Raw genomic sequence first — 13,002 nt, 5'->3', positions numbered from 1 at the left:
AGCCTTTGTTCATTCTATACTCTAGTCAAGATAAATATAAGCTCTGTGAAAGTGTTAGTCACTCAGTCATGTCCAACTGTTTGTGACCCCATGTACTGTAAGCCCACCAGGCTCCTCTATCAATGGGATTTTCCTGTCAAGAATACTGGAGTGGGTTGCCATTTCCTTCTCCAGGGGATCTTTCCAATCCAGGGATTGAACCTGGGTCTCTTGTATTGCTGGAAGATTCTTTACCATCTGAGCTGTACTTTTGTTGATGTGTCTTTGGAGTTTCTAGAGCAGTGTAGGATCCTGCAAGATCCAGTGAACATTCGTTAAATGGAAGAATGGAGCCTGCAAGTGAGCATCCTCAGGCTCTGTCTCATGGCCTGTTCTCATCAGAATGTTAACACGGACTTGGCCAACAGCAGGAGTGTGTTTCAAACCCATAGATATCACAGAGCTTTCAGAATGCAGGTCAAAATCATCCTTGACAGGATGGAACCATGGTCCCAGATTAGCTAGGTCAAATTTTGTAAGAATACAAGGGACTAATCTCAGTACAACTCAACGTTGCAAACACAGCCTCTGACTAGACTAACCTTAGGCTGTGTGTGTAGAAATGAAATATCGAGAGGAGGGAAAGACAGTCTTGCTCAGCTCTGTACTGGTCAGACCATGTCTCAATCACTGAGTCTAGTTCTGGGTGCCCAGTTTTATAGCAAATATTTTTAAGTAAGTGCTTATTAAGAAGTACAAAACACAAATGGCCTGGAGACCCTGCCCTCTGAGGGCTGATTTAAGGGGGTCTGAGGAGATTAACAGGTGATGGACAGGGAGGCCTGGAGTGCTGCAGTTCATGGGGTCGCAAAGAGTCAGACACAACTGAGCGACTGAACTGAGCTGAGGAGATTAAAGGTGAGGAGAAAAGCCTGTACATGAGAGCTGCCTTGAGGAAAATGGGTCAAACACTTTCAGTATAACTCCATGGAGTGAACTATGACCAACAAATGGAAAGTGCTAAAGTAGATTTGGCTCAATATAAAGAGGTATTTTCTATAAGGTATGATACACTCTGACTATACAGGAGTAGGTCTCTGTCACCACAAGTGGGCGAGCACCAGCTAGATGACCATCTATAAGAAATATTCTGGAAGCGACTCTTGCACTGAATGGTAGGTGGCACCAAGAAGGCTTCCAACCTGGGGGACCAACTGGCCCATAGAGAGGTTTTGTTTGTTCTACAAGTGAATTTTTATAAATGCCTTTGGGTGACAAACACTCTGGAGCCCAAACCATCCATCCACACTGCTCGCTATTGTCTTGAATCTTGCTGCTTCACATACTTTTGTGAACTGCTCAGCTTCCACGGGCATTTGAGTTTGCATAATCTGAAAGGCACAGTCCAGTTTGAAGATAATTTGCCTCTGAGATGCAACTTCACCATGGAGCTGTCACGGAATTTTCTACCATTGTGCAATGGAAGAGAAAAGACTTGACAAAGAGATAGGTAAAGTAGAATAGATCCGTGAAGGTGGGAACCCCAAGCAGCCTAAGGTTGAACCATTTCTTTTGCTCTGCACAACAAAGTGTACATCACACCTCGAAAGTGAACGTGAAACTGAAAGTCACTCAGTCGTGTCCAGCTCTTTGTGACCCCATGGACTGAATTCTCCAGGCCAGAATACTGGCGTGGGTAGCCTTTCCCTTCTCCAGGGGATCATACCAACCCAGGGATCAAACCCAGGTCTCCCGCACTGCAGGCAGATTCTTTACTACTGAGCCACCTTAAAGACTCCTTAACACTTCTTAACACTCCTTAAACACTCCTTTCTCTCCCATCCTTTATTTATGTTTCAATTCCATAGGCTTCTTTCTTCCTGAGCCTCTAGGATTCAGAGTTTTTATCAGTAACTCAGCTCAGAAAAGCAGCCCCTTCTTGTTGACTTGAACTTCCCACGTGGCACTAGTGGTAAAGAACTCCTCTACCAGGGCAAGAGACATAAGAGACACAGGTTCCCTCCTTGGATCTGGACCATCTCCTGGAAGAAGGCATGGCAACCCACTCCAGTACTCTTGCCTGGAGAATCCCATGGACAGAGGAGCCTAGAGGGCTACAGTCCATAGTGTTGCAAAGAGTTGGATGAGACTTAGCAAGCATGACTTATCTGCTTAAGCCATTCAGACACTCTTGTCAAACCCTGACTCTTCTGTGCTGTGGTTGATGTAATGCTGCCACCTGGTGATTATTTGGACAAAGTGCCTGAGGCATCAGTCTCTCAGGCAGAAATGTTTCACACTCCTGAGTTGGTGAAGCAATCTTGCCTGGGCAGATTCTAGCTAATTGGAAGGGTAAAATCTTAACTCTGCGAGGACAGCTCTGTGCTGAAAAAGATAATTTCTAATAAATATTAATAATGGAGCTTATTAATGATATTTAATGATGACATTAGTAATGATTTAGCCAACTCATTGAAAAAGACCCTGATGCTGGGAAAGATTGAAGGCAAAAGGAGAAGGGGGCAACAGAGGATGAAATCATTAGATAGCATCACTGACTCAGTGAGCAAACTCCAGGAGATAGTGGAGGACAGGGAAGCCTGGTGTGCTGCAGTCCATGGGGTCAAAGAGTCGGACACAATTTAATGACTGAACAACAGCAATGATTGAGTTGTGATAGAGAATATAATATCAAGATATGTCCTGCAGTAAAACTGTGCATATAATTGCATCATCTTTTCCATGTCCATAAATTCTTCATGTGTATATTACTGGAGAGTATCCTCTTTGCAACCCCAGAAGCAACATTATCAACAAATTTACTTTTTTCCCCATGAGGAAACAGAGAGAGTAAGTGACATACCCAAGACCACACTGCTAGTAAGTAAGAGAGTCAGAATCTTAACCCAGTAGATCTGGATCCAGGTTTTCTAGAGGACTCAGTTATGGAGGCAAATTAGATCTTTGTACATTGTAAAGAATTCAAGCCCCTCCCCACCCCCACCCCCAGCACTATGGGACTGGCAGAGTGGGAGAATCAGCAGTCTAAGGGCATGACAAACCCACTATGGGGTTGGTGGTGGTTTGAAACAGGATCCGCCCAGTAGGAGAGGATTTGAATAACAATAAGGGGGAAAGGAGGTAGGGGTAAGGGATAAGGAATAAGTAAGTCAAGGTCCCAGTCTAGTGGAGTAAGGAAGAGCTATGACTCCCTGGGCTTATTAAGTGCATAGGGAAAATCCTATTGGAGATGATGAGGCTTCTAAAGTTCCACCTGTCTTGGCCTCAGTAGTTTCAGGAACTGGGTTGATGGCCTGCGGGCGCAGGCACTAATTCCATTACTCTTGCCAGACAGTAATGGAATACATTGTCTTCTAAGTCATGCCCTCCCTCATATTACATACTAGGTGTAAGGGTGGGGGGAGTGCTAAATGATATACATTTGTCTTTGTCTGTTTGCTTAATCATCCATTATAGCCATCCTGGACTAGGCAATTTCTCATTCTTTGTATCATGTAATTCCTACCACTCTAAGAGAATGTTCAGAATTCACAAACCCAGTTTTGAGATGTTTATCATCAAGTTGCCAAAAAAGGGTGGGTTATAGGCAGGTAGATTTTTAGTTTCCTGAAGAAACTAAACTGTTAGTAAATTGAACCACATTTTCTTGGTGACTTGCTCAAAATGATTCAAATGCATGTATTTGACCTCTAAAATACAAGATAAATAAAGTTCTACTCTAGATAGAGGGGGCTTTCCTGGTGGCTCAGAGAGTAAACAATCTGCCTGCAATACAAGAGACACAGGTTTGATCCCTGAGTCGGGAAGATCCCCTAGAGAAGGGAATGTCAGCCCCCTCCAGTATTCTTACCCGGAGAATTCCATGGACAGGGGAGCCTGGTGTGCTACGATCCAAGGGGTCACAGAGAGTTGGATGTGACTGAGCAACTAATACACACATTGGAGAGAATTATGCCCAATTCCACCATCAAAGAGAAGTTCTAATTCACTTAAATCAGTTTCAGGGGTTATTTTTGCTTATTATAGGTGTTTGTGATTTACACAAGTACAGTTAACTAAACCTAACAGTTATATAAATATATCCCTTTTAAAGGAAATTACTCTCTACTTTTTAGGGCTTCATGTTTGTGGGCTTTTATTTTCATTTTGACCAGATTGTCTTGAACCTACAAGCATGTAGATGGATGGGCTCTAACCTATAATTCTGTTCTAGTGCTCTAATATATCATTTCACCCAAGAGTTATGAGAAAGGGAAAGAATGGCAACAATTTTATATGGAGCTTATATTCTAGAATAGCTATTGCTTAGGCATTATCTTGGAGAAGGCAATGGCACCCCACTCCAGTACTCTTGCCTGGAAAATCCCATGGATGGAAGAGCCTGGAAGGCTGAAGTTCATGGGGTCGCTGAGGGTCAGACATGACTGAGCGACTTCACTTTCACTTTTCACTTTCATGCATTGGAGAAGGAAATGGCAACCCACTCCAGTGTTCTTGCTTGGAGAATCCCAGGGACGGGGGAGCCTGGTCGTCTGGAGTCTATGTGGTCGCACAGAGTCAGACACGACTGAAGTGACTTAGCAGGCATTATCTGGAAAGTTTAAAGAATAGTGATGTACCAGGAGTCCTTCACAGGCTGTGGCACAAATCTTGAGCCAAAACAAATATAGCAAAAGTGAAAAATTGCAGACTCTGTTTTGGCCATTCTTCAGCAAGTTTCAACTATCCTGTTGAATATCTTTGGGTCTCCTAATGTTTATATAGCATGGTGGAAGGGAGATGTAACATTCAGTCCTTTGCAATATATATACACAAATATACAAATTTGGGTGTTTTTTTTCTTGTCAGTGGGGCATTTAAGGCTGCATTTCCTTCTGGGTTTTCTTCCCCTTAGTAAAGATGCATCTCACAATCAGATTGCTATTTAGTTTTAAGAGATGTTAGTTCCTCTTCCTTTGTTTCATGCTTTACTCCTTGTAACAGGAAACCAGTGACCCAGTTTTACATGGACCCTCTGATAATTGAGGGGAAAATTCTTGAAATTCCCTCGTTCCTTTATACTTCACACAGTGGACATCTGTTGAGGCTCTATGGTGTGTCAGGCACAGAGAGGATTTGACCTCAGTCTGGGTGCCTGTCTGTCTCACCTTACTCACCGGAGGTCTCTTTATTCCTTTCTGCAGGAGCCATGGTGAACAGAGCAAACAGCTGCCAATCTGACAGCAGCGGGTTCCTGGAGGAGCCACCGGAGCCACCACCCCTGCAGGTAGAGGGCCCCTTGAGAGTTGAAATAGGAACAGAAGGACTGATAAGATTAAAGTGTGTTACCACAGTTGAAAAGAGCAACCAATGCTTAGAAGACATGTGACAGGCACCCAAGGGACAGGGGAGAGTGGAGTCACGGTGGGCAAGTGCAGAAAGCTCAGTGCTCCTTTCCTTTTTATTTTCTTTCGATTTTTCTGAAGAAAGTAACTGAGCCTCATTGAAAGGTCCCAGGTAAAGGGCTTCCCAGGTGGCCCAGCGGTCAACCTGCCAATGCAGGAGACACAAGTTTGATCCCTGGGTTGGGAAGATCCCCTGGAGAAGGGAATGGCAACCCACTCCAGTATTCTTGCCTAGAGAATCCCATGGATGGAGGGGCTTGGTGGGCTACAGTCCTTGGGATCGCAAAGATTCAGACACGACTGAGCAATTAAACAGCAACAAAGTAGTAAACTCACATAAACCTGATTTTGTAATCCTTGTCTCATGATTCTTAAGTCAATGATAATGGGGAAAAAATGTAAAATGAACTATTTCTTAAACCTAGTGCCTCTCCCTCATTTCTGACCCATTTGCCTTTATTCCCATTTCTCCCACAGATACACCCCTTGTCAAGCAGCCCAAGTCCTGCCGAGAATGGATATGAAACGCCAAGGGCTCAGAGCCATAGCTTAGAGTCTTGTCAGCAAGAGTCAGATGAGTCTGATTCCAAGAGTATAGTGAGCACATCTTTTTCAAGTCAAGACTGGAGTGTCTTGGAAGAGAAAGCCTCAGCCTCTATGGTGGAAAAAGAGTCTCAGTCAGAGGGCATGGGGTCGACCCCAGAGCTGTGGACCCAAGATCTGGCCCTTGATAAGAGCATCCCTGGGGTAGAACTCCCAAGGAGAGGTGGCCAGCTACAGCAACACCCACCCGTGCCCCAAATTGAATACGAGGCCACTACAGGCACAGTTACCTTCAAATACGGTAGCTCTATGGGTGTTACAATGACACACATCACAGATGCAAAGGATGGGCTTCTGTGGCCTGAGCAAGCTGGGGAAGTATACGTGCACAACCACCCCTGTGAGTCTGTGAGATCACCCGGAACTGATCCTGCTCCAGATCATGATGACTCAGAGGCCCCAAGAGGAACAGAAGTCAGTAAACTCTGTCCTTCCATCAACAATGCCTTACTGATGCAAAACAGTATCTTGCAGCATGTCCCCGAGCCCAGGGAAGCCACATCCAATACAAGGGACCTTGTTCAAACTTCTGGAATGTCCATTCTCCATCTAGATAAGGTGGCTGGAGATAGTCCCCAAGGGAGAGCAGTGTGTAGAGCTTTGGGTCAAATATCACCTAGGGAAGAATCTGAGATGGGAGACCTTCCTCCAGATACTAACTTACATGCTGCTAGCTCCATGTCTGTGACAAGCCAGCTGTCCTCCAAACTGGCATCACCTGCTCAGAATGCTGTGGTCTTGGGAACAGATTCTAAAGGAGTGATTTTAGAATGCACTGTGTGTGACCCTATTACTGCAGCAGAACCAGGACTGGGGTCAGAAGCAAGACAGTTCAATGATGTTTCTGTTCAGACTGACACATGGGAGGCTCCACCCTGGCACTGCTGTTCAGCTCCAGGTAAAAAGGCCCCACCCCTCACCAAATCTGTCTCTTTAGACACAGGTTTCCCTAAGAACTACCCAGGGGCCACCTGCCAAGCTGTGCCCACCCACTGCTGTATCTGCTGTCATCACCACCGCCACTGCACCGCGGAGAGGCAAAGCCCCAACTCTGTGTCTCCAACTTGTTGGCATTGCTTATGCTTACATAATCATCTGGAAGCCCAGCTCATGAAGACTTTGAAAGTCCTTCAGGACACCACAGTGAGGGAGCTGTATTCTGTAAGTATTTGCCTCCACAAAGTGGGGAAGCAGACGCAGCAACAATACATACCTCAGGGAGGATACTCAGCCTCCCTTTCTGAATGTGAGCTCTCAGGATATACCTTTCCATTGCAAATCATGAGTAGTAGCTGTAGAGTGCTTTATCGTTTATAATATACTCTCGCAAATGTCTTTTTTTTTTAAAGGTAGCCATTGACTTAGTTCTTAAATGCTCTGATTTAACACCTATAGAAATTTATTTGATATTGTCTTAAGCAGCAGGCACTGTCAATAATTTTTATTTATTTACTTATTTTTATTTATTTATGTTTGGCCATGTGGCTTGTGGGATTTTAGTTCTTGATCAGGGATAGAACCTCAGTCCCTTGCAGTGGAAGCATGGAGCTCTAACCATTGCACAACCAGGGAATTCCCATAGATTTCTTCTTATTTGATATTTCCAATCACCTCATGAAGGAAGGAAAGCAAATTTTATTATTAACCCCCATTTTACACTGGGATATAAAACAGTACATTCACAGGTAAGGTTCTAAGCATTCGTGCATCTGAATCTCCTCTTCAGTTCAGTTTAACTGAACATTCTCATATTCACTTACCTGTATAATTGTGAGGAAGACGTGTCATCTCTCTGAGCTTAGTCCCCTTCTTATAAAATAGGGAGATTACTTATGTCACTGACACAGGATTGTTTTAGGATTAAATGAGAGAAAGCTTGTAAGGCACGCAGCACAGTCAGACACTCAGTGCCTGGCACATAAAAAGCCCTAAAAAATGCTAGTTGTGTGTGGTTGTCAAGTTTTGTTATTTTTTATTGTTCAGGTCTTGAATTATAGAGCTTCTCATGTCAAATAGAGGAACTTTTGGTTTACTTTTGCTAAGTTTGTTTAAAAGTGGACATGAAGATTACTGAGAACTGAAGGAGCCTCAGCCCTGTTCAGTCCCTGATAAATCAACAGGCATTTAGCAAGTCCTTCCAATGACTTCAGCAGTTCTCAAGGTCAGAAATAATCTGGGCTGTCAAGGTTAGCCACTGATTTAAAAAAGTATGAGTACGACACATGAAACTTTTTTCCCACAGGTGGGAAAAAAGACAGCACATGTAATGTAGGACTACAGCTGTTCAGAGGAGAATGGAAGGCAACTACAGTTTACTGAGTTCCTGCTATTTGGTACCTTCTATGTTACCTTCCCATTCTTTTAATTACACAAATAGTTACTGAGTGCTATGCTAAGCATTTTATTTATGCCACGTCAAATAACCGTCATTTTCATCCATACCATAAATCTTTATTGATTCCCTAGTATGTGTCAAGTCTTCCCTCTATTACAGATGAGAAAGTAAGAACTGAGAGAGTTTAAGTAATTTTTCAACTTCCCGCAACTACTGAGTACTAAGTCCAGATTCAAATTCAGACTTAGCTGACACCAAATTCTTGGATAATATATTCCAAAGATGTGTCCAACTTCAAGATATGTCCATCTGTGTAAGTGAAATAGTAGCATAAGAAAGTGATTGTTTGAAAGATACAGCAAATTACATGGTCCTTCAACACAGAAAAATCTGTATAAATGTAATATAAACATAGAAAGTGATTATATAAAAGATAAAATAACTTACTACATTTTTTTCGGATTGTAAAACTCTCAGGTATTTGTAATATTTTAAAATGAGTCATTAGCGAGGGCTGAACTAGTAAAAGAAGGTGTGAAGGTCAGTTCTGGGTATAATATTATTCTAAAGCTCAGTGGGAGCAAAGAACTAAGGCTAGTGTATAGCTGGGGTCCTTTGGAGTAAAAAGACCAAGGTTCAAATTCTGAAGAAGAGTAGGAGTCATTGTCATTGTCATCATCAATGTTAATGAGAGACTGTAAATGCTGTACAGCAGTGGTTTTCAATTGGAAATAATTTGCCTCCAGCCCTGGTGCCATTTGGCAATAATTGGAGACATATTTGGTAGTCATAACTAGGGTAGGTGCTACTTGAATTTTGTGGGTGGAGGTCAGGGATGATGCTAAACATCCTGCAATACATAAGTCAGCGCCTTAAAACAGAGACCCATCTGACCTAAAATGTCAACAATGTCAAAGTTTAAAAACTTAGCTCTAAAGGAATAAACTGGACCATATAGTTCATGTAGGAAAATGTTAGAGATGAAAGATGGCTGGAGAAGGTGATATTTTAAGAGGCTATAAGGGAAAAATATTAAATCCTATAGTTAGATACTCCAGTTTCCATGGTAAAAACCAGATTGTTGATCTAACATATATTGAAAAAATATTTTTTCTAATTTACATTTTAAAATGTTTTATAGGAATATATAAATTAAATCATATTTGGCTTTATATTTTGTTTCCAATAATAAAGCATGAAAATCAAATCTGTGTTTAAGACTTCAGAACAAAGGCACAGATAGAACGTGCTCTTGTGGGTTACCTATCATTAAATCTTATAAAGATGTGAATTAGTCACAATAATCTGTTAATTCAAAAAAATTTTTTCAGACAAGAAAATTAGACATATACAGAATAAGAACTGTGGATATTAGAAGATTCATCTACAATGTTTATGATTTAGATTTAAAGAAAAAAGTCATATGAATTTTTAAAGTATTATGAGCCAATTTTTAAAAGTAATATGAGCCATTGGAAGGACTGATGCTGAAGCTGAAGCTGAAGCTCCAATACTTTGGCCACCTAATGCAAAGAGCCTCACTGGCAAAGACCCTGTTGCTGGGAAAAATTGAGAGCAAGAGGCGAAGGGAGCAGCATAGGATGAGATAGTTGGATGGTATCACCGACTCAATGGACGTGAGTTTGAGCAAATTCCAGGAGATGGTAAAGGACAGAGACTCCTGGCATGCTGCCGTCCATGGGGTTGAAAAGAGCTGGACATGACTGAGCAACTGAACAATGAGCCAATCAAACGTTAAGGGTCAATATTGTTGCTCTTACTGTTGAAGTTAAAGTTTGTTTTAAGGCCCAGCTTGGGTCAGAGATTGGGGCTTCCCTGGTGGCTCAGATGGTAAAGAATCTGCCTATAATTCAGAAAACTCAGGTTTGATACCTGGATCAGGAAGATTTCCTGGAGAAGGGAATGCAACCCACTCTGGTATTCTTGCCACTCTAATATTCTTGCCTAAAGAATTCCACGGCCATGGGGTTGCAAAGAGTCAGACGTAACTAACACTTTCACTTTTGGGGGAATCAGAGAGTAGATACTGCATTGTATTTGAATTAAAACCTAGTCTTTATGTTGGAAAAAAAGAGTTCAAAACAGTCTCCTTTTTTTTTCCCTTCTTGCCTAAAGAAAAGTGAAAGTGTTAGTTGTTCTGTTCTGACTCTCTGTCCTTCGAATTACCCAGGTAAGAATACTGGAGTGGGTAGCCATTCTCTTCTCCAGGGGATCTTCCCTACCCAGAGATCAAACCCAGGGCTCCCATATGACTGGCAAATTCTTTACCATCTGAGCCACCTAAGGGTTCCTTTTTGTCTGAAACTATTTTTTTGTCTGTTGTAGAGTGGAAATGCAGTTTCAGTGTTCCCAAATGACCAGGAGATGGCAGCATTTCAGAATCTTCCACATCATTCCCTTCACAGGGAGCACTTAACACCATCAATTATTCCTAAACCTCAGCCCCCATGCCTTCCAATCACAAAGGTGATTGGATATCTAGGTGAAGCATAAAATTCTTTTATAATGTTCAGCCTACTTGAGCACCATAGTTACATTGCCCTGGCCTCACTGTTTCTAGAACTCAGTCACCTTGTAAGAATTCACTGCCTGATCGGATCACTCCTAGGGGACAAATAACTTCATGCGACCAGCTACACTGTAGCTGACAAATCGACTGGGCTTGGTGGCTGCAAGAGGACATTCATATAGGGAAACCAAGGCAACAGCCTTGTCATATAGAGTGTAAGGTTTAAACAGTGATTCACATCAGGAACGATGAGGGGCAAAATTGGAAGGGCATACAGTTCAATTCTAGATTCCAGTCCATGGAGGATGGGATGCCTAGTCTATGCCTGCCTCACTGTGAATGAGCTTGTGAACTGGTGGGGCTGATTCTGCAGATTTCAACCACCAGACACCGTGGTTAAGCAGCTGTCATTTAGTCGCTAAGTTGTGTCCAGATTTTTTGCAACCTCACGGACTGTAGCCCTTCAGGCTCCTCTACCTGGATTTCCCAGGCATAAATACTAGAGTGGGTTGCCATTTCCTTCTCCAGGAGATACTCCCAACCCAGGAATCAAACCCTCATATCCTGCATTGACAAGAGGATTCTTTACCCATGAGCCACTAGGAAAGCCTGTAGTTAAGCAGAGCTAAGACTAGTAAAAAATATTCTAAGCAGACTCTCTAATCAAGCACATATCATCCAGTAGATGTGTTCAATATCACTGAGATTCAGAGTGAGGCAGGACTTGGCACCAAAGTAAAACAAGATTATACAAGACTCAGCTTTTCTAAACACAAGCCTTCATTATGGGGCCCTACCTCTCTGATCCTGTCTACATCCTTACACCCTATATTACCTAGGTTTCCAGACTGACTTCTTGTCCCTGGAACATAATGTCTCCAAGGGCCATTCAATAGTCACTGCTCTCTTGTCCCAGCCACATATGTCTCTATTTGACTGAAAAAGCCGAAGTCTAGGCTTTTCCTGTTCTCTCTCCAGCACATTAGCAGCAGGGCTACATTGCACACAAGAAAGCCCAGGTGGGAAGGCAGGTGCCACTGCAGTGAACTCTTGCAGTGACTCAGAAAGCCCTTGCTTCCCAGCTCTTTCTAATTGTTCGCAGTGCACAGTCCATGAGATGGAAACAATGAAGACGGTGTGCCAGAGTTTCCGGGAGCATTTAGAAGAAATTGAGCAGCACCTCAGAGGACAACAGGCACTCCTTTCCAGGGACATGACAGAGGAGGAAAGGTAATTATCTAAGAGAGCCATAAAAGTAAGTACCAGCCCACATACCTGGAGCAAGGAAAGGTAATCAGGGCAGGACAGATGTGCAGCAGGGAGCAGGGCTAATGAGAAACTGGCCAATTTTTCCTTGCTTTCCTGTTCCAGGTCTTACTTTCTCAGTGGGAGTCTGTGAGAGCCATTTACTGGATAGCAACACTTACTTTTCAAGGCCAGGGCTCCTTGAGGTCAGAAAATAGGCAGCCACTGGGAAGAGGGGCTAGCCAGCAGGGTATCTTTAACCATCATGAATGGAGCTCTCACAAAAGCAATATTGGCGGTTTTTAGAGTTTTGAAAATCTGCACTATTTTCACATAGATGAAAAGTATATGTCCCAAAAGTAGATTAGGCATTGCCTGGGGCTGGGGATAGGAATAGGGATTAACTTATAGCGGGGCATGAGGCTTCTTACTGGTGAAATGTAAGTGTTCCAAAATTGAATGATGGTGATAGTTACACACTTGGCAGATTTACTAGAAATCATTGAATTATTTTCTTAAAATAGGTAAACTTTATGGTACATAGACCAGGAGTCACTAGCAGTAAAGAACCCACCTGCCAATGCAAGAGACATAAGAGATGCAGAATCGATCCCTGGTCTGGAAGATCCCCTGGAGGAGGGCATGGCAACCCACTCTAGTATTTTTGCCTGGAAAATCCCATGGACAAAGGAGCCTGGAGGGCTACAGTACATAGGGTCACAAAGAGTCAGACACAACTGAAGCAACTTAGCACACACATATATGGTACATTAATTATTCTGCAAAGAGTTGTTTAAAAAAGAAAGAAAATTTGCCCTAACAATAAACCCATGCCTGCAATTGAGACGAATAAAGATGGTGACTCTCTTTTAAGATGTGTCAAAGGTGTGACCTACATTTTGAGA

At 42.8% G+C, this 13,002-nt stretch overlaps 1 protein-coding gene across 1 annotated transcript in view; it reads left to right on the top strand.

The window, feature by feature from the left end:
• ITPRID1 (ITPR interacting domain containing 1) overlaps positions 1 to 13,002 on the top strand; it is a 116,428-nt gene that overhangs the window by 88,715 nt on the left and 14,711 nt on the right. Inside the window, exons 10-12 of the mRNA XM_024991088.2 lie at positions 5,184 to 5,266; positions 5,862 to 7,148; positions 11,955 to 12,082. Of these exons, the coding sequence (XP_024846856.1) occupies positions 5,184 to 5,266; positions 5,862 to 7,148; positions 11,955 to 12,082 (1,498 nt within the window). The remainder of the gene's footprint in view (positions 1 to 5,183; positions 5,267 to 5,861; positions 7,149 to 11,954; positions 12,083 to 13,002) is intronic.

This window comes from Bos taurus, chromosome 4 (assembly GCF_002263795.3).
Source record: "Bos taurus isolate L1 Dominette 01449 registration number 42190680 breed Hereford chromosome 4, ARS-UCD2.0, whole genome shotgun sequence".
In the NCBI taxonomy this organism is placed as follows: domain Eukaryota; kingdom Metazoa; phylum Chordata; class Mammalia; order Artiodactyla; family Bovidae; genus Bos; species Bos taurus.
Note: the sequence above shows the minus strand (reverse complement) of the source record. Positions and strands in the feature narration are given on the sequence as shown.